We start from the raw sequence: 19,798 nt of genomic DNA, 5'->3' as shown, positions 1-19,798 counted from the left end.
TCTCTCTCTATAATTTTCTCTGCTCTAAATTCACAGAATTCAATACCTTTTGTGGTGGTTAATTATTAAGATCAATTCTATTGACGAGTCACAATTTTTTTGTAACTGATCCAATGCATAACGAACATAATTGAGATAAACTTGGTTCAATAGTCGAGGTTGCAAAATGATCATCTTTTCAAGAACTGTATTATTAAACTCAGAATATTATATAAACTAAAAAACTACATATATATATGATGTAGTGTAAACAAGTATCTGGAAGATAGCCAGAAACAAGTTCCTGATATATTATTACTCTCTTCATCTTGTTAATCTCCCAATATCTTCAAGTTAAGCAGCTAAATTTGCAATTGCCAAAACCTGATCGTCAAATGAAAAACAAATTAAATTATTATGAGTATACATAATATTAGAAGTATAATAGCTATGGTTGAAATAAGAAAAACAAAGTGGGTTAATTAAGAGACATACTAGGGTCGATGTCAACCAATATAGCAGCGCCATAGATTTCACACTTGGCTCCGGGAGCGTGCTTGACCCTCTGCCAATAGTCATTGAAGGCGACGGAAGCAACAGCTCTTAAATCATTTGGTTTATAGCAGGGTTGTCCTGGCTGAATTCTGTTACATGCTTCTTTTGCATTCACGCATACCCAGTCTAGCGATTTTTGTATCACTGCGTCTGGTACTTCATTTGCTATACACCAATTTTTGCATTGGCTGTAACCCCCTATACATTATATTATACGAATATACGATATTAGAATACATTTATAATACATTCCTAGTACCACTTTAATTTGTAGTAACAATGTTAACGAATTCATTTTTTTTTTTTGTATTTCTTACCAGATATTTGTGACAAAAGAACCAACAAAAAGCAAGCAACAAAAGCACAACAACAGCCAGAAGTCTTCATTTTCGAAAATTGGGTTTGTTGCACAAGCTAACAATACGTCTATGTATTACGCTCTATTATGTTGTATACAACTACGTTACAATTATCCTGGTATATATATATATATATATATATATATATATATATATATATATATATATATATATTTCACAAACGTACTATATAGCAATTATCTTCAAATTTAGAAATTAATGTTTAGAATCATCATGTGATTTCATTCTTAAGAATGATGTTAATTTGATTTCATTCTTAACAATTATATACAGTATGTATAGATAGGGGAAATCGTTCAAGTTAAAACTATTACAAGCTAATCAACCTTAATTTAGTAATTACAGATATTATACTACATATTCCGATTATATGAGGAAATAAATTAATTTCATGATCTTCAATTCATATCATCTTAATTATTCTTAATGATATTCTATCCTAATGCAAGGTCAGGTCTAGTCAAGACTGTCAAGTAGTCATAATATGATTTAGTTTCCTACCATGTTAAATTACTTGGAAATAATATGGTATATCTTGTAATAGAGGGAGTAATAAAGATTTTATTATTTCCCAAATAATAATATAGATGCACGGTTTGTTTGAATTTTTTAAAGTAATTTTTTTATATATATATTTATGTGCTAAAATTTGGTATATATGGTATATCTTGTAACTCCTGTATTCCTGAGGGTTTTTTTTTTTTTTTTTTTTTTTTTTTTTTTTTTTTTTTAATTTTGTTTAAAAAAAATAATCTTTTATAAATCTTTTATATTTTAGGAAATTATTATATACAATACTAATTGTCTTAGTTAATCGTATGAAATAAGTAAAGATCTTTTACATTCTATAGATGGATATGCAACTACTATAGGCATGTGTTTTGGCAACATATAATTACTTTTTTTTAGGAATGCAACATATAATTACTTTAAAAATGCAATCTTTGAGATTTGTTTATTTTAAAAAATATAATCTACATATACTTGAAAAGAATAAGTACTGAATTAGGAAAAAGTCTATATATATACTTCTTTGATTAATAGTAAGAAATAAAAAGGATACATTACACCAGTTTTGTCTTTGAAAATTTAAAAATTACTCATACTATCAAAGACCGCTACAAGAAAACGCATTTTTAGCGATTAATATTACTGACGGACGTCAAATCAGAGCCAGTGTGAAACAAAGGTCACAGATTCGAATATCATCAACCCTCACTTTAAAGTGGAATATTAAGTGCATAGTATGCGAATCCACATTTCAAGATGATCCTCTAACAATACGAATTCAATTCATGATGTTAATTTATTGTGCTGATAGCAATTGTAACAATTTTAGTAAAACGTATATCGATCAATATAGTTCACTAAAAAAATTGTAGCTAGCTAGGACGGACTTGTAGCACACATCGCTTGAAAGACCAATATTCCAATTTCTTATTGTTAAGCAGTAAGCAAGTTGCTACCATTCAACAATACAATAATCAATCCATAAAACATTAATTTGTGGTCACACGACGCGAAAGCAATCCACTAGGAGATTACAATTAAGAAGATGAGGGAGATGCTCGCTGAGGATTGCAACTTCTAATAATGTCTAAGACATTGCTAGAATCTTCAAAGAATGTGGAATAATCGAAGTTGCATTCTCCATGACCTGTTCAAACAAAAGAACACACAACAATCATTAAATTAGTTAGTAATAATAAAGTGATCATGAGCTTCAATTTTTTTTATGTTCGACTAACAATTATCTTTACACATTTATTCTTGAGAGTTGCGATGTATAAGTATATATGAGTTTGGAGCTTACTAGGATCAAGCGTGGTTAGCACAGCAGCTGATCCAAACTCGCAGCTGCCAGTCTTGTAGTTGTTCTTCTGAAAGTAGCTATTGAAGGCATATGATGCGTGGTCCTTGACCGTGTTTGGAAAATAACAAGGCTGATATTAGTGCAGTCTGCTCCTGCGCCACATGCATAATCAAGTGCACTCTGCAGCTCAGCATCCGACGCATGCTCGTTTGCAATGCACCATACTCCTGCTTCTACCTGCAATACTGATCCACATCATACATATATATAGCACCACAGATAACGGGTCAGTAAAATAAGCCTGAAGAGATTTGCATCAGTGTCAAATTCATAACAGTACATATTATTTCTACTGTCATATATTAAGCGTTAAAATTAAGGTGGTAGCAATATGTAACGTAAATATATAATGGTATTATACCAGATTTGAGTGAGATCGATATCAATACAATTAGAACAAGCAAATTTTTTTGATGCAGCAACATAGTGTTCGGAACTGGCTGAAAGAGCATCAACCTGCAACAGAAAAATGAAAATACAAGCTAAGGAAAGCACATTCATACATATATACTTATAATCATCAGGGAACATGCATAAAAAATAGCCATATGCTTAGAAATATATAAACTATTTGTACAATCTTTTAACTCCTCGGATCGGATCCAGCATTCGTATCTTATGTCTTAATTAGTAAACTCGAGATGCCCATAATTAGCGGGTGTTCACTAATACAATACTAATAAACATGCATGGAGATGAATAATTTTTTTTTGTGTGCACATTAATGAATTTTAATTCACCTCCAATGAATCTTGTCATACTTGTGTTAGCTTGGTTGAAAGCCCATTTTAATTAGACAAAGTCAAATTCCATATTCTTTAGTATGTATTATGGGCTTTAATGAGGTTTCTTTCCGTTGATTAAGGTAAATTAAGATCAATTCTGTTGACAAGTCATATAATTTTCAAACTGATCCAATGCATAGTGAACTTAATCAAGATAAACTTGGTTCAATGTCATGATCTATTGAAGTTTGGTAAAAATGATCATCTTTCCAAGAGCTGTATCATTAAATTACTTAAAACATCTAACTAACAAAAAAAAAAAAATTTAAAAATGATGTATGTGTAAACATCTATCTAGAAGATAACCAGAAACTAGTTCCTGATATATTATTACAAAGAGACATTTATTACTCTCTTAGCTTGATCTTGTTATTTCCCAATATCTTCAAGGTGTGCAGCTAAATTTGCAAGTGTCATGACCTGGATGTCAATAGAAAAACAAATTAAATTATTAAATACTAGCTAGCTTACTACGAGCATAAGAAAAAACAATTGGGCTGGGTAAATAGCAGCGCCAAAGATGTCACACTTGGCCCCGGGAGCATGCTTAACAATCTGCCAATAGTCGTTGAAGGCGGCGGAAGCAACAGCTCTTAGATCATTTGGTTTATAACAGGGTTGTCCTGGCTGTATTCTGTTACATGCTTCTTTTGCATTCACGCATACCCAGTCTAGTGATTTTTGTATCAATGCATCTGACACTTCATGATCTGCTATACACCAATTTCTGCATTGGCTGTAACCCCCTATACAATATTTATTACAACGATATTAGAATACATTTATAATAAGTTATATCACATTCCTAGTACTACTTTGTAATAACAATGTTATGTTAACAAATTCATATTTTTCTTACCAGATATTTGTGACAAAAGATCAGAACCAACAAAAAGCAAGCAACAAAAACACAACAGCAAGGAGTCTTCATCTTTCAAAATTGGGTTCGTTGTACAGGCTAATAGTACGTGTATGTATTACGCTCTGATCTATTATATACAGAGTACTTCACAAACTATATGGCACTGTCTTCAAATTTAGAAATTAATCATCATGTGATTTCATTCTTAACAATAATGAATAAGGGGTTTAATTAGAATTATGATTTGATTTCATTCTTAACAATTATGTATAGATAAGGGAAGATCATTCAAGTTATAACAATTACAATTAAGCTAATCAAGCTTAATTTAGTAGTTACAGATATTATACTCCATATTGCGAGTATATGAGGAAATAAATAATAATTTCATGATCTTCAATTCATTTCATCCTAATTATTCTTATTGATATTCTATCCTTAATGCAAGGTCTAGTCATAATGTGATTTAGTTTCCTACCACGTAAAAATATTTGGAAAAAATATGCTATACCTTTTAATATGTTGGAATATTTGCTTCAAATTGTTAGTGGTTAGTTAACTCCTAATGTTAATGGAGTCATAATAGTAGTGGGTTAGTTTAGTGGGGGTTAATGTTAGCATGATCAATGATCATGGGATTATGTTCCTTATTTTTAGTTATATTTTGCACTATATAAATGTTGCAATGTAGTACAATTTTAAATGGATTGAATACAACCTTTATTATTCTTTCCCTTCTCTCATCTCTATTTTATTATATCAACATGTGTAATAGAGGGATAATGAAGAATTTATTATATTCCAAATAATTTATTATACATACTTTTTTTTAACCATGTAAATATACTTCATGCAATGTTATCTTCGAACTTCACCTCATTTTTGCTGAATTGAAAATAATTTTAGTCAATTGAAATTATTATTTTTTTGATTAAAATTTATTTTCTACTGATTATTTGTTATATTTGTTTTAATAAAGTTAGCTATTTAAAATAATTTTTTACTGAAATAATTTAAGCAAAAAATACCCTTTGGTGCATCATGCACCCATGGGCGGACTTGTAGCACACAACACTTAATGGCAATAATATAATCTGATATAAATATATTCCAATTTCTTATTGATAAGCTGCAAATAGATGATCTCTACAATTCAAGAATACAATAGTATCATTTAATTTGTGGCCACGCAAGGCAAATTTAATCCACAAGAAGATGATGAAAATGGCAGAGGATAGGATTGCAACTCCAGACAAGACATTGATAGAATCTTCAAAGAAGTCGATACTTGTTTCAGACTTTGATCTGTCCTTTACGTCAATGGGAATAATCGTACTTGCATCCTCCATGGCCTGTTCAAACATAGAGAACGAACACACAACAATCATAAAATTTGTTTGTAATATAAAGTGCTTTTAATTTTAATGTTGGACTATCGATCATTACACATTTATGCTTGCGAGTTGTGATGTATAAGTAAAACATTGGTTAATTTAAATTTTAATTAGAGTATGGAGCTTACTAGGATCAACCCCGGTTATCAAAGCAGCTGATTTGAAGTAGCAGGTGCCACCCTTGTTCTTGTACTTCTGAAAGTAGCTATTGAAGGCATATGAAGTGTGGTCTTTGACCGTGTTTGGCAAATAACAAGGCTGATCTTTCTGAATCTTACTGCAGTCTGCTCCTCCTTTCCCACACGCCCAATCGAGTGCACTCTGCAGCACAGCATCCGGCACCTGCTCGTCTGCAATGCACCATTCTTCCAGCTGTGCTTCTACCCGCAATACTGATCCACATCATACATATATATAGCACCACAGATAATGAGTTTAGTAAATAAACAATGTACGTAACACAAACTTGAAGAGGTTTGCATCAGTTACACAGCACATATCATATATTTCTACTGTCATACATATCAAGTGTTAAAAATAAGACGGTATAGTAGCAATATGTAATGTAATAATGTTATGATTTTATACCAGAATTAAGTGAGATCGATATCAATACTATCAGAACAAGCAAATTTCTCTGTTGCAGCAACATAATTTTCGGAACTGGCTGAAGGAGCATGAGCATTAATCTGCAGCTGTAAGATGAAAGTACAAGTTAAGCACATTCACATATATATTCATATTCATATATATATTTTATGACCTGGGGAACATAAAAGACAAAGCCATATGAAATATACTTTTCGTACACCTTGGATCTAGCATCACTGCATCAGTAGCCTAAGTCTTAGTATAACTGTAAACTCGAGATGCCCATAATTAGCGCGTCTTCACTATTACAGTACTGATTATCATGGAGTTAATAATAGTTTTTATTGTGTCATCACATTAATGGATTTTAACTCATCTCCACTAAATATTGTCATATTACTTGTGTTAGCTTGATTGAAAACCCTTTTAATTAGACAAAGTCAAATTCCACATTCGTTAGTATTATGGGCTTTAATAAGGATTTTAAAGCACTTGTATCAGACAAAACACAAACACCTCTGTTAATAAACAGAGCTATTAGCCCTATTACCTATGAATAGTTTATTAGTATGTGTGTAGTTCTTTAATTAAATAAATGAATAATTAGAAGAGTAAAACGGAAGGGAAATTAAGTTCATTAATTTGCTTGGATTCTACGTTTTTAGTAGGTTCCTTCCACTAACTAGTTTGCAGAAACAAAAAATGCAATCTGATGACTTTGATGATGAGTAAGAGCATTGAAGATTCTCTAGCTAGCTAGCAAACCATTAATTAGATATTAGGTCACGTTTGCTACCTTCTATTGCGCTTGAAAGTTTCGGTAACTAGTGTTGAAAACTCTTGAGATTGTAAGGCCGAGGTCATATAATGTTATTTGAAATTATATATGACCATTAGTCAGTCACATACATAAAGTCTTTTGGTGACCTTGAGTTAATGAAGGGAAGCATAAGTTATACGTAAACGACTAAATTTGGAATTTAAATGCAAGTTCAAAGTCCAAACCATCTAAATGGCCTTTCGAAATGTTGTGGACTCTATGCTGGGAAGCACCTCAACATGTTTCATTTCTATGTCTAGTGTTATGTAATATGCTTTTGAGACCAATTTTGGGAAATTTTTTCAAGATCGAAGTGAATGCACACTGGGGTGGGGTGCCCCTGCTTTGGAACCATAACAAGCTCACAAATAGACAGGTGTATAAAGTTTTGAGAATGAATTTGGCTATTTTAGAATTATGTTGCATTGATAGTAAAGAGTTCTAAGAAGTGGTTCCATCAACTTGACATTCTAGATTCTTATTAAGATGTCAGAAATTGAATCTATCCTTCATCTTCAATTCTTCATTAGCGTTGTTGATTATTCCCAAATTCATTACTTACCATCACATTTTTATTATACGTTGATTTTATTATCATATACAAATTAATAAATGTAGTAGGGGATCGGAGACCCTCCATATAATTAACAATTCTTTTTTTATGCATGTTTTGGTATGTTGAAAAACACGTACTACCTTAATGTGATGTTAATTATGTTATGCGTAGTAGTATAGTAGGGGACGACATGAGCACGTCATAATAATGGAGAACATATATTTTCTACCAAAATCGAAAAGAAAAAAAAAGAAAATGAAAAGGAACACAAGTATGGTCATGAAAGTACAAGTATGTGATCCAAGAAGATTACCGCAAAAGCTCAACAGCTACGACACTCACATCACCTAATTATGGTATGATTACATACATATTTTGATGATAACACGAATCTAAGCTTCATGCTTAATAACAAAATTTATCGTGGCCTTTCATTTGGAGTGAATGATTAGGTGAACTAGGATCATCAAAATCCTATTAGTCACATGCATTATTAGTCAACCTAATCACTAATCATCAAGAATATATGATTTATTGACGACAAACACAATTACACCTTACATATACCAAACTAATCACAACCTAATGTTTGTCATCGTTGAAATCGGAGAAAAACCTGCTATATGTTGCTCTTTTTGATGAAAATTAAGATTAATTGGTAATTAAATTAGTTTGTGAATAATCATAACTCTACAAAAATTACCTACTAATCTAACTACCATTTAATCCATTTATCATAGAATAAAATTAAAGTATGTAGCTTAATTAGTAGCTATATTAATATTTGTACTCGATAACTTAACTGTACCACTTAGGACGACCTGTTCACATTTACTGAACTGAATTGATTGAAGCTGAACTGAACTGAAATTAAGCTGAAGTGAACAGACCCTTAGGTGCCTATTTTATTTTTTTGGTCTTCTATCCCTTAGTAATACCACTATGTGCTTATGTGTCCCTCAAATACCTCAATTGGCTCAATATTACCTAGTGCCACCAGCCAAGCATTGCAAATTCGATATGATATCTACACATTAAATAATCCAATAAAAAAAACCATACAACTATTTCTTTTCATTTTTATTTACAATTTCGTAAATCATGTCCTCTCTTTTATAAGACATAAGAGTTGTCAGATTATTGCATGAGAAATATAGTACCATTAACGTTAAGCTAGAAATTATAGAGTAACAAGACTACCAACTTAATTCATTCAATTAACTACTCTTCGTCTACAACTCTACAAGTACGTACTTAATAATAAACTAAGCCTACATATAACTGTTAATTTGTTAAACCTGTAAAAAATAATATTATAAATTACATATACCTCGTGTAACAGTAATAGATTATGTATCTAATTAATAATAAGTTATGGACTTTAATTTGAGTTACTATCATATATAAACTGATAGATTGATATATCGTTTGAGTAAGTGCATTGGAATTGATTGTATTAGAGCTTATATAACTACTACATATGTTTAGTATAATAGTACTAAAATTGAATATATCTCGATCTTGATCCTTCTAAGTTAAGCATGGTTACCAATTAAATTAAAGCAAACCATGCAATTGACGACATATTAGTTTCATGGTACGTAGTACTTGGTATATTATAATAATCTTGCTAACTTTACTAGTAAATATTACATCAACGTACGTCCGATCTGGAGTACAGAAAAGAAACAAAGAAAGACGTGAACTAATTAATTTTCTTAATCAAAATCAGCTCACAGATGAAGAGTAGTATCAACATCCGAAACATGAGAATCCTCGAATATATTATAAGCACTAGATACACAAGAAGAAGGCCTAGTACTCATCGTCGAAAGCGGCGGGGCTCGTCGTAAATGCTCAGCAGCAGTGGCAGTAGCATTGGTGTATGACATGGCCGGAGGCCAAAGTGAGAGGGATATCATCTCATTAACATTATTATTGTTGTTATGAGATAAAACTGACGATGACGATGATAATGACGACGATGTTGATGATGAAGAATAGCATGAAGAAGGCTTACGGTTGCTATGATAATAATTTGGTGGAAGAAATATTTGAACTTCATCATCATTAACATCAACAACATCACCATCATTATTATTAGTGGTTGTATTATTATTATTATTAATTGGATAATTATCGGAAAACATAGTAAGAAGCTCCTTTTTCTCTCTCATTTCTTTCACTCTTTGAAGTTGCTTGAATCTTTCTTGTAAAAGAGCTATTGAGGATTGAATCACACCGTGTTCCGCTTGATTCTGAGCACTCATCATTTTTAGGAACGCTAATAAAGGAAACAGAAAGATCGAACTAATTAAAGGAACGAAGGAGTAATATTTATTTTGATTGCCGAAAGGTGCAACAAAAGTTTTAAGTAGTAATTAGTATAATGAGAATTGTTGAGAGAGAGTGTGCAAGAATAATTGTTTTGAGAGGTGATGATGAAGAGAAAGGGGTATATATATAGTAGTGATAATTAACCATACTATTAAAAAAAATATGTAGCAATAACAATAATAATAGTATAAGTAATGTTGTACGTTTTGGGATTTTAAAAAATAAAAAAATTAGGTTTTCAAAAATCATTCTGAAAAATGATTTGATATTGGGTTTTTATGAAAAGAAGAGAATGAAAGAAAGGAGGGAGAATCGGGGGATAAGTAGGAAAAATCCAACAAGAAAAATAGTGAAAATTGAAGAAAAAAAAATTAAAAAGGGGGTGGCCAAATATTTAGGAGGCTTTGGTCTTTACAAAAGAAAACAAGAAAGGTTAAAATTTATAATATAATACTAAAAAGTAGTACTTGTAAAGTAGAAAATGTCCAAATTACTAAAATACAAAAGAATGTTAGAAACTAGCATTTGGAAGGGTATGTTTGGAGGAATAATGGTTTTTATGAATCTAAACTCTTTACTAAAATCCAAATTCCCCGCCCTTTTTTCTTTTTCATTATTATTAATTTTTGCATATTATTTTCACTTTACTTTATCTTCTTAAAATAAAAAGATATTGGGTGTGAAATGTGAATTTGCCCCCTTTTTCTTAGGGGTAACTTTATTTATTTATTTATTATTATTATTTTTTGATCGAGTTGATTCATCATTCTTTTTGAGGATCTTTAGGGAAAAGGTGTGAGTGCATCCATCTTTTAAAAAGTTTTACTTTTTAATAACACTAATAATAATAATAATAAGAATAAGAATAACACAAATCCTTATATTGTGGTCAGTCATCATAGAATTACTTCGTTAGTGTTATAGGAGTTGTTCGGTCAAGGTCGAGTTGCTTCGTCAATGTTATAAGAGTTATTTTGTTCTTTTATAAACAACCACATTGTGTAGCCAGTCATACACAAAACATAATAATAATAATAACAATAATAATAACAATAATAATAATAATAATAATAATAATAATCGATCTTTTATTTCTTAATGAATAAATAGTGATTTGTAACTGGAAGTGTCAAAAAATGACCCAATTAACTCAGTCAAAAAACGACGCAAACAAAATCCGAATCAGATTTCAACTTGTATGGACACAATAACTATTGGTTTAGTACTAAATTTTGAAATAGACTTGACCTGACTTCATTGAAACCAGCTTAATTACTCTAATAACACCTCTTATTGTTACATTAATTTAAAAAGCCAAAATCATAATTTTAAAAGATGAATAATGTAATAAAAGGTTTTGATGTTTGATTAACGATTGTCTAAAGTTCAATAATAATAATAATAATAATAATAATAATAATAATAATAATAAATAAATAAATAAATAAATAAAATAAATAAAAATAAAAAAAAAAGAAAAAAGAGCTTTAAGAGAACAATGAAGTAATAATAAAAGGCTCAATCTCATCAAAATCAAAGCAACTATGGTTATCTAAATATACCATCATGGTCGTCTAATATAATTTGAATGGAACCCCCTAGTAGATTGCCCATGCCCATGCCCTATTGAGATATAATATATATTTTTCTTTCTTTTTAATTAGATGTGGTTGTATGGCTAAAGTTTAAATTAGTATGTACAACTCTAAAATTTTGTTTTGTGATGCATATTTGATACTATTCGTCCTTATGGAGCAATACAAATTGCACAATACATCAACATTTACAAAATTGATTTAATGTCTTTTAAGTGCTCTTGTCATTGGTCCCGATCCAATTCATACAACTTTTTCCATGCTTGTAAACAATTAGAGAATGTTTTAAATTATTAATGAATCCAAAAGAGCTCGAATTATTCAATTGATACATTTATTACAACCCATTTTTTATCTAAGAAGTTTAATACTAGTAATATAAATAATTACAAAATTAACTCCAATGCAAATAATGGATATGAACAATTCAAACTACAATTCAAACATATTACATAAATGTTCATGACATGACGCTAGATATTGAATAGTGCACTATAAAGTATATAGCATTCAAATCATATACGAGTTTATATTAGGTAAGGTCACTTCACATATAGGTTGATTTTAGGTCATGACAACCATTTTAGTTGAAATTTAAGTGAAGTTAATTCAAATAATTTGAATTACATAATTAGTTCAATGAATGGAGCCATGAATAATTTGGTAGGCTATACAGTCTTTCTAGATTATAATTTAATTTGAATAAATATTGAGTGAGATTATTACATTGTTTAAGTTAGAGACGCAACAATCAATCAACATTATAATATTATTTTATGCATATTAAATGTATATTCAAATGCATTATATTGTTAATGGATCAGAACGACAATCAACATTTTAGGAGCACTATGCAATTTAGCTCATTCAATGACTAATTTTTGAAGTTTTGATTAGGATTATAGAGTATTACATAGCTTAGATGATTTATAATACACCTCTCTTACAACTTTTTAATTTGATTCATGATACAATAAGTAAAGTAATTTGTAGGCTTAAAAGGAAATATTTAATGTATGAAGCATGGAATTATACAAGCATATACTCACTCTATACACAAACTTATAAGCGGTCTTTTTTCATATTAAACTATATATTTTTTAATTACCACATCCAATACTTATTATAAATTTTTAATTAATTACAAATAAAATATGGCAAGCTATCAAATATGGAATAATAAATAAAATCAACATTCATTTAAAAGTTACTCGGTACGAAATTAAGAACCAACCGATCATTGACAATAAAAGTGTAGATTGATGCATGCCTTATATATTATTTTGGATTATTTTGTTGCGTGTAACTAATCTGAAGTTATTAATGTTGAAACTTAAACTAGTAAGGTAAAAAAAAAAACAAACGAAGAAGATCCATGCAATATATAACAAAGACGTAAGATCTTTCTATTGTACCAACACAAAACTGGAACCATGAACCTTAGATATTGAGAAGAATAATAATTGTAAGCAATCTTTGACTGCACCATACCCCCCTTGAATGTGTTTTCATTTTCATGATTCTCTCTGTTGTGTTTTGCATGATGTGGGTGGAGGCAGTGTGAAACATAGACAACGACAAGCAATATAAAGTTGGAATAATCTAAAACACCTTATCATGCTTTCCTTGAATCTAAATTAACCATAGTACTTGCTAGAGAATATATAATAATGAAATTTAAAGACCTCCTCTCCTCTGCTCCGTCCTGTTTTTAATAATTCGACTCACTTTTCGTTTTAAAGTGAGTCGAACTTTGAAGAACAGCCGTATTTATTAAATGAGTAAATACCAAAAACATTCCCTCTAAAGCGCTCTCTCTCCAACGCGCACCAATTTGTTTGGGAGTGTTTGGAAGATAATGGCATGCAGAGATGAAAGCTGCAGATGCTATTGGATGCTTCCTTTTGTATTACAAAACATTTGAAAGGGAAAATTGGAGGCTCCTCTAATAACGTATGTAACTCATCATCAATTATTATTATTAATAATTATTGTTTGATAATTATTAATAAGTTAGTGTGGTTTTGTATATGTCGAGAAGTATGAAACGAAGTAGTGGATGAAGGGGGAACAAGCTAGGGCGTGCATTTGAGACTTCCTATAAGATTGCCGTCCCAATTTGCATGGAATGTTTTTTACATACTTCTAAATATATACCTTTCATTTGCATAAGTTTGCATTGATTCTTGTGTGGCTACACTTCGTCCTCCTACCTACATCAATAAGATTTTTTTTTTTTTTTTTTAGTTATCAAACCATTACTATGAATTAATAATGAAGCGATCATTCCAATTGGATATATCATATTATTATGATAATGATAGCGATGACATTATTTTATCTATTTCGATTTTTTTAGGTGTGAGTGGTTCGTTTTAATTGAGATTATAATTGAGTTTGTTGTACGGTCTATAGGTTTATTGTGAAATCTTTACTTAGCGTCACCTTTTTTTTTAATTGTTGATCTAAGTCAATTTAGGCATCTTAATTATTATATCTTACAAAGATTAAAACTACGTTTATCATAAACCATATATATGGTAATGCAAGTGATGTGTCGCATACATTAGCGAGTAAAGTAAATGCACTATTAGTTGTATCATATCCACTATATATTAGCTATAGCGCAACATTAGATTGTTACAGACAAAGCCAGAATTATAATGGTTTGATTAACCATTGTCCTTAATATGTTATAGAAATTTTATATAGAATTATTTTATATAGAAATTTCATAAGTGGCAATAATCCTGTTGAATTCTAATTTAATTTCAGAGTATGAGTTTATATGGTGATCATTTTATGATTAGATCAAATAAAGTACTTCATATATTTAATATAAGGCTCCAAAAAACTTACTTAAATGGATGTTTTTCATGCGCTCCTACTTTTGATTAAGATCTATAATATTGCTTCTATAATAAAATCAAGTTAATTTATTATGATTCAAATACATAATTATTATTAAATTATGTTAGAGGACCATCTCAATTAAAAGTTTAAGTTGATGGTTGAATTTTAGGAACATGTTTTACGCTACCCTCTACCAATTTATTTACTTACGAAGTACTTGAATATAATAATAAGTGCCTCCAAAGTCCAAATTACATGTAGTATGTCATATACGTAGCATAGCACAAAATGTAGTGGGACAGTAATAAAGTGGCAAAGTTCTCCATACTAATACGATTCTATCGAAATCTAGCTCTGTATGTAATTGCAGACTGCCGCACTACTCCATCATCAGTATTAAATTATAACATGGGCACATATTATTTGACTCACATATTTAGCAGAATTTTATAAGATTATTACCATCAAAATTATTTAACATGGATTCCAACATTAATTAATTGTTTATAATTCTCACCTTAGCCATTATAACTTTCTTTTCAAAAATTTCTAACTTAGTAATTAAATGTGAACTATTAATATTAAATACTTCGTAATACCTCTTAATTTTTTAGTACTTTATAAATACATAGTGTACTGCAGGGCCTTTTAAATTTCCTTTACTAGCTAGGGAAAAAAAAAAAACTAACTTTTTACGCAATATTGACATATACCTACTCAATACTTCTTTCATGTTTCACCGACAACAAAAGGCAATGGAATTATACCTACAAATCTACAATCAAAGACGGTAAATTGTCATAATTTGGTTCTTAGTTCGTTGAACATATATTGTCCATGTATGTAATTGTCATATTCGATTGAAACTCTAGGAAATTGCTAGCAAATTGAACGTACATTGTCCATGTATGTGATTGTCATATTTGATTGAAACTCTAGGAAATTGCTTGCAAATAATTTGTCACTTGCATTTGACAGAGAAATGACGCATATGATTTTGTTTGTGGGGCTAAGAGAAGCTACAAATAATGTAAACGAGATTTAATTATTCTATTACTATCACATATGGCAGCTAATTAATTCTATGACACATTTTTATGTTATCGCTTATTGTACCAATTCTAGGTCGTTAGGAAATATATTTCAACACATGTAACATTATTTAATTAACCATAAATAATACTGTATACAAAATTTTGTTATTTTACAAAATAGATCGAGGAAGTAAGGAGGTGTATCTACTCCTTGTTGGACTAATGAACTTTAAAATACCAAACTATCATCACCAGTATTCCTAACTTATTATTATTATTATTATTATTATTATTATTATTATTATTATTATTATTATTATTATTATTATTATTATTATTATTATTATTATTATTTTTAAGAAAAAACAGTTCCATTACTCAGATTTTAGGGAAATTATATTACGTACAAGTGCATGCATATATAGCTATTCTTCTTTAATAAATGGAATGGTTACGGTACTTTAATAATTGATTAATTCCAAATGTAATTGGCTGCAGATTCTAAGTATTTTGGAAATATGGATTATGTTCTATAATGAAAAAGTTTGTTTTCGGGTGCTTTTTGAGAAAACAACGTTTTGCTAAAGATGAAGCTAACATGAGATATGTTAAGTTGACAACCAGTTCTACTAAAATTACTTTAATTTAATGTATTGTTCCTTGTTCAACTTTTATCTTATACCTTTATTTGATCTTGAATATTATTATTAGAGAGTAGCGAATACTATCTCTCTATATATGAATTTTAGTAACTGTCATCTTGTTCAATGGATTGATGGTTGACATGACAAATATGAAGTATTATTATATTTATGTCAAATATAATCTTATTTTTGTTAAACTTTACTTGATAGATTTTGTTAAAACTTGTTTTAAAATATAGCCTAAAAAGCCAATGTCAATTCATATGCAATACATGCAAAATCATAAATGGAGCCTATAAGTCATATGTGAAGTATAATGATTATACTTAGACTAATTGTAAAGCAAAATAATTAAGCAAAAGTGGCAAAATAAAGCAAAGAACAAATTTAAGTTACTATTTGAAAAGAGTTTTTGCATACCTGGAAGAATTTATTTGATTACTTGTTACCAAATTCCTCATATTTTTTCTTACATGAAATCATGTATATATGTCATTGCTACGTTGATTGTATCATAAGTTTAAGCGGATGGTTGTAGCGCATGACTAATTTATATACTCTATTACTACGAAACTTAATAAACAAAGGAGTAATAATGTTTTTAAAAAAAAATACTGCAATAACTGAGTTTAATTTACTTATCGTTATTTATAATAAGAATAAGGATCTTGCTAACGAACGCCCTCGTGGCATTGGATAAGCATTTAAATATTGCCTAAAATAGTATTAATTTGGAAAAGCATGACAAAATCACGCGTCGATCAGTGTAATTAATATTCATTTTAATTTAATCTTTCTACTTTTAGTTAGCTTATCCAACGCCCCTGGGGCGTTCGTTAGCTTTTGCCTAAGAATAATAGATTTGGTTTAGACCTAATTAAGATAGAAGGCCTTCGGCCATGTGAACTTATCAAAATAATACAGTAGTAATAATAATAATAATAATTAAGACACTTTTTTTTTTTTTAATGATATAGAAGAATGAGACAATAAAAATAACTTCAGGTGGTTCAAATGGTCATGTGATGACAATCTAAAGTGATCTCTCAATAATAATCTAAAACATGACAACTTCTTTGCGGAATTTGATGCTGCCAATTAAGATGTAGTTATTGGGAAGAAGCTGAGGCAATGCTAACAAGAGCAGTTAGTTAGTTTACCCTTTTTATTACTATTTAATTAATCTTAGCTTCTCCAACATAATACACACAAACCATACATGTCCAAATTAATTAAACGTCTTGCTTATTTCTTTTTCTTGGCTGCTATAAAAGTATAAACGGTAATCCTTCTTCCTTTCCTCTTTTGCACACTACTCCACAATCAACACATTATTATACAAATACGCAAGTATTAACAATTACGAGTTGTAAACTAAGCTACTGTAGTATTAGTTTTTGACAATGGTTGACGGGTGTAATTGTATACGACATGCATGCTTTATTATTGTTGTGTGCAATACTTGTATATCGTTGAATAATATAGCAAATCTTTTTATTTTTTTAATTGTTGTTGTTGTCATGTTGTTGTAATTTGTAAATGAAATAACAAAGACAATATACTAACTGATTAGCACTAGACTTCAAGAGGTCCTAGCTAGTATTTCAAGACTTCAAGTTAGGCCACTAGTTTGAAACTTCATATATATAAGATCGCCATTACAATCTAATTTAAATGAATGTACTTTTCTTTCTGGTAGAAAAGTAGAAACTACTGTAATAATAAAGGTCTATAATTATTAGTTTATTACAAAATCTATATACTGTATTTTAAATGAACAAAAGCAATTGTGTACGTAAGTTTTATGCATGTACAAGATTAGATGGACTCGCCATATTTTAACGCTAGTCTACAGAAAATCTAAGTGTTTTTTTAGCTATAATATTTAATATATACTCAATTTTATTACTATATATACATGTTAATATATATACATGGATGCCAACTTTAAGGAACATTAGTTACATATTTAATTTGTAATTAGTTTGTTAATATGGACGGATATATGCTTAAGAAAATGGACAAAAGTATAAATGCATAAGTGATGACAATCGAAACGAATCTCAAAACATGACAACTTCGTTGTGGAATTTGATGGTGGCAACAAGTAGTTAAGAGGAAGAGGCTGAGGCAATGCTAACAAAAGCAGTTGAAACACACGACTTAAACCATTTTTAATCTTCGAATTATCCAAAATAATACACACAAACATATCCAAACACTTTGCTTTCATTCATTCTTTTCTTTCCTTATTTGAACACTCGTCACAATAAACAAGAAGATAAGGCAAAAGATAAACATGCTTACTCGGTTTTTAAAAATTGTAGTAACACTTTGACTAACATATTTGTCAATATTTAACTTAAATAATAAATCATGAATATATTCACTAATCTATTATGAGTAATACAAATTGAAAACTTTAGCATCATGAATATATTTCATTTGTTTATTTTTAATTGTAACATTTTGACTTTTATATTTGTCAATGCATTGTTTCAACCCTCTATATCTCTAAGACTCTAATAATAGATAAGAAAAAACATATAAATTAATAGTGTTAAAATTTAAATTGAGACAAATCAAGTAAAAGACTACATGACTATATTTTGCCATTAACAAAGGTTAATAATGCAATTTTTAAATATTGCAACTATGGATGGATGATAAATTTATTCAACTCTTTGATGTCTGCTTTCAAAAATTAGTATATGAATAATACAACTAATATTTTAGTATGGCCAACGGAGGAAGTACAACAAAATGACAATAATCAATAGACAATAGCAATAATATTACGGAGTATCATTGAAGTGAAAGGGGCTGTAAATTTCGATGTACCTAGTTAGTTTAACCTAATCACTACTGTTTACCTAACCGCTTTTCTTAAACTTGACGAAAGCAGAGTAAGAAAAGGCTGGTGTATGTTTACATGGCTAATTGCACGTTCATTAAAGCTAATAAGTACATATGACTACCTGTTTAAGAGGAAGATTGCCAAAACTAAAGATACCCTCAACAAGGACTAACCAAAGTTTCCTAATGATTGAATTTTCCTATCCTTGACTCAGGCTTGATTTACTAATATTATGTTGAGCCCATAAGAAAATCCACATGTATGTGAAAGTGTTGTTCTATATTGAAATAGTATAAAAATGGAGAAATATTGGGATGTGTATCCCAAATTGAAGAAAAGAGAAAGTCGTATTCATTTTATAAGGCTAAGGGGCTACTCCCCCTCATTGCCATATAATTTTGAGGTGGAACTTTCTTGGTCGTATAAAGTGAACACTTATGACGGGCGTGGCCCAGACCCATTTATCATATTACACTCGCTCATATAGCGTAAATGAGGATGACTCATTAGACTAGGGATAGGAGGATATGGTGTTTGTACTCTATGTAAGAGACTAGTTATATTTATATCCTTATAACTATATGTACTTAGGGCCTGTTCTCATACGATTATTTTCAGTTCAGTTCAGTTCAGCTCCTAATTTTCTTCTCTTATAAAATATTCAGTTTAGTTCAGCTCTAATA

The 19,798-nt window shown here is 29.8% G+C and overlaps 1 protein-coding gene across 1 annotated transcript; it reads right to left on the bottom strand.

Annotated features, from left to right (window-relative positions):
• Window positions 1–457: 457 nt before the first annotated feature.
• LOC145578404 (glucan endo-1,3-beta-glucosidase 4-like) lies at window positions 458–921 on the bottom strand. Its single transcript, XM_081635720.1, has 2 exons — window positions 852–921; window positions 458–732 (listed from the first exon to the last, which is right to left on the bottom strand). Exons 1-2 carry the CDS (start codon window positions 919–921, stop codon window positions 458–460), a joined length of 345 nt encoding a protein of 114 aa, XP_081491846.1.
• Window positions 922–19,798: the final 18,877 nt, after the last annotated feature.

The sequence above is a fragment of the Chenopodium album genome, chromosome 14 (assembly GCF_948465745.1).
Source record: "Chenopodium album chromosome 14, dcCheAlbu1.1, whole genome shotgun sequence".
In the NCBI taxonomy this organism is placed as follows: Eukaryota; Viridiplantae; Streptophyta; class Magnoliopsida; order Caryophyllales; family Amaranthaceae; genus Chenopodium; species Chenopodium album.
This window is presented reverse-complemented; position numbering and strand designations above follow the sequence as displayed.

Bases quoted from the DNA above. Each gene is read 5' to 3' on its own strand.
- LOC145578404 (XM_081635720.1), bottom strand. From the start codon at position 921: ATGAAGACTTCTGGCTGTTGTTGTGCTTTTGTTGCTTGCTTTTTGTTG. The intron at 733-851 runs GTAAGAAATACA...TATAATGTATAG, and splicing joins TCTTTTGTCACAAATATCTG to GGGGTTACAGCCAATGCAAA.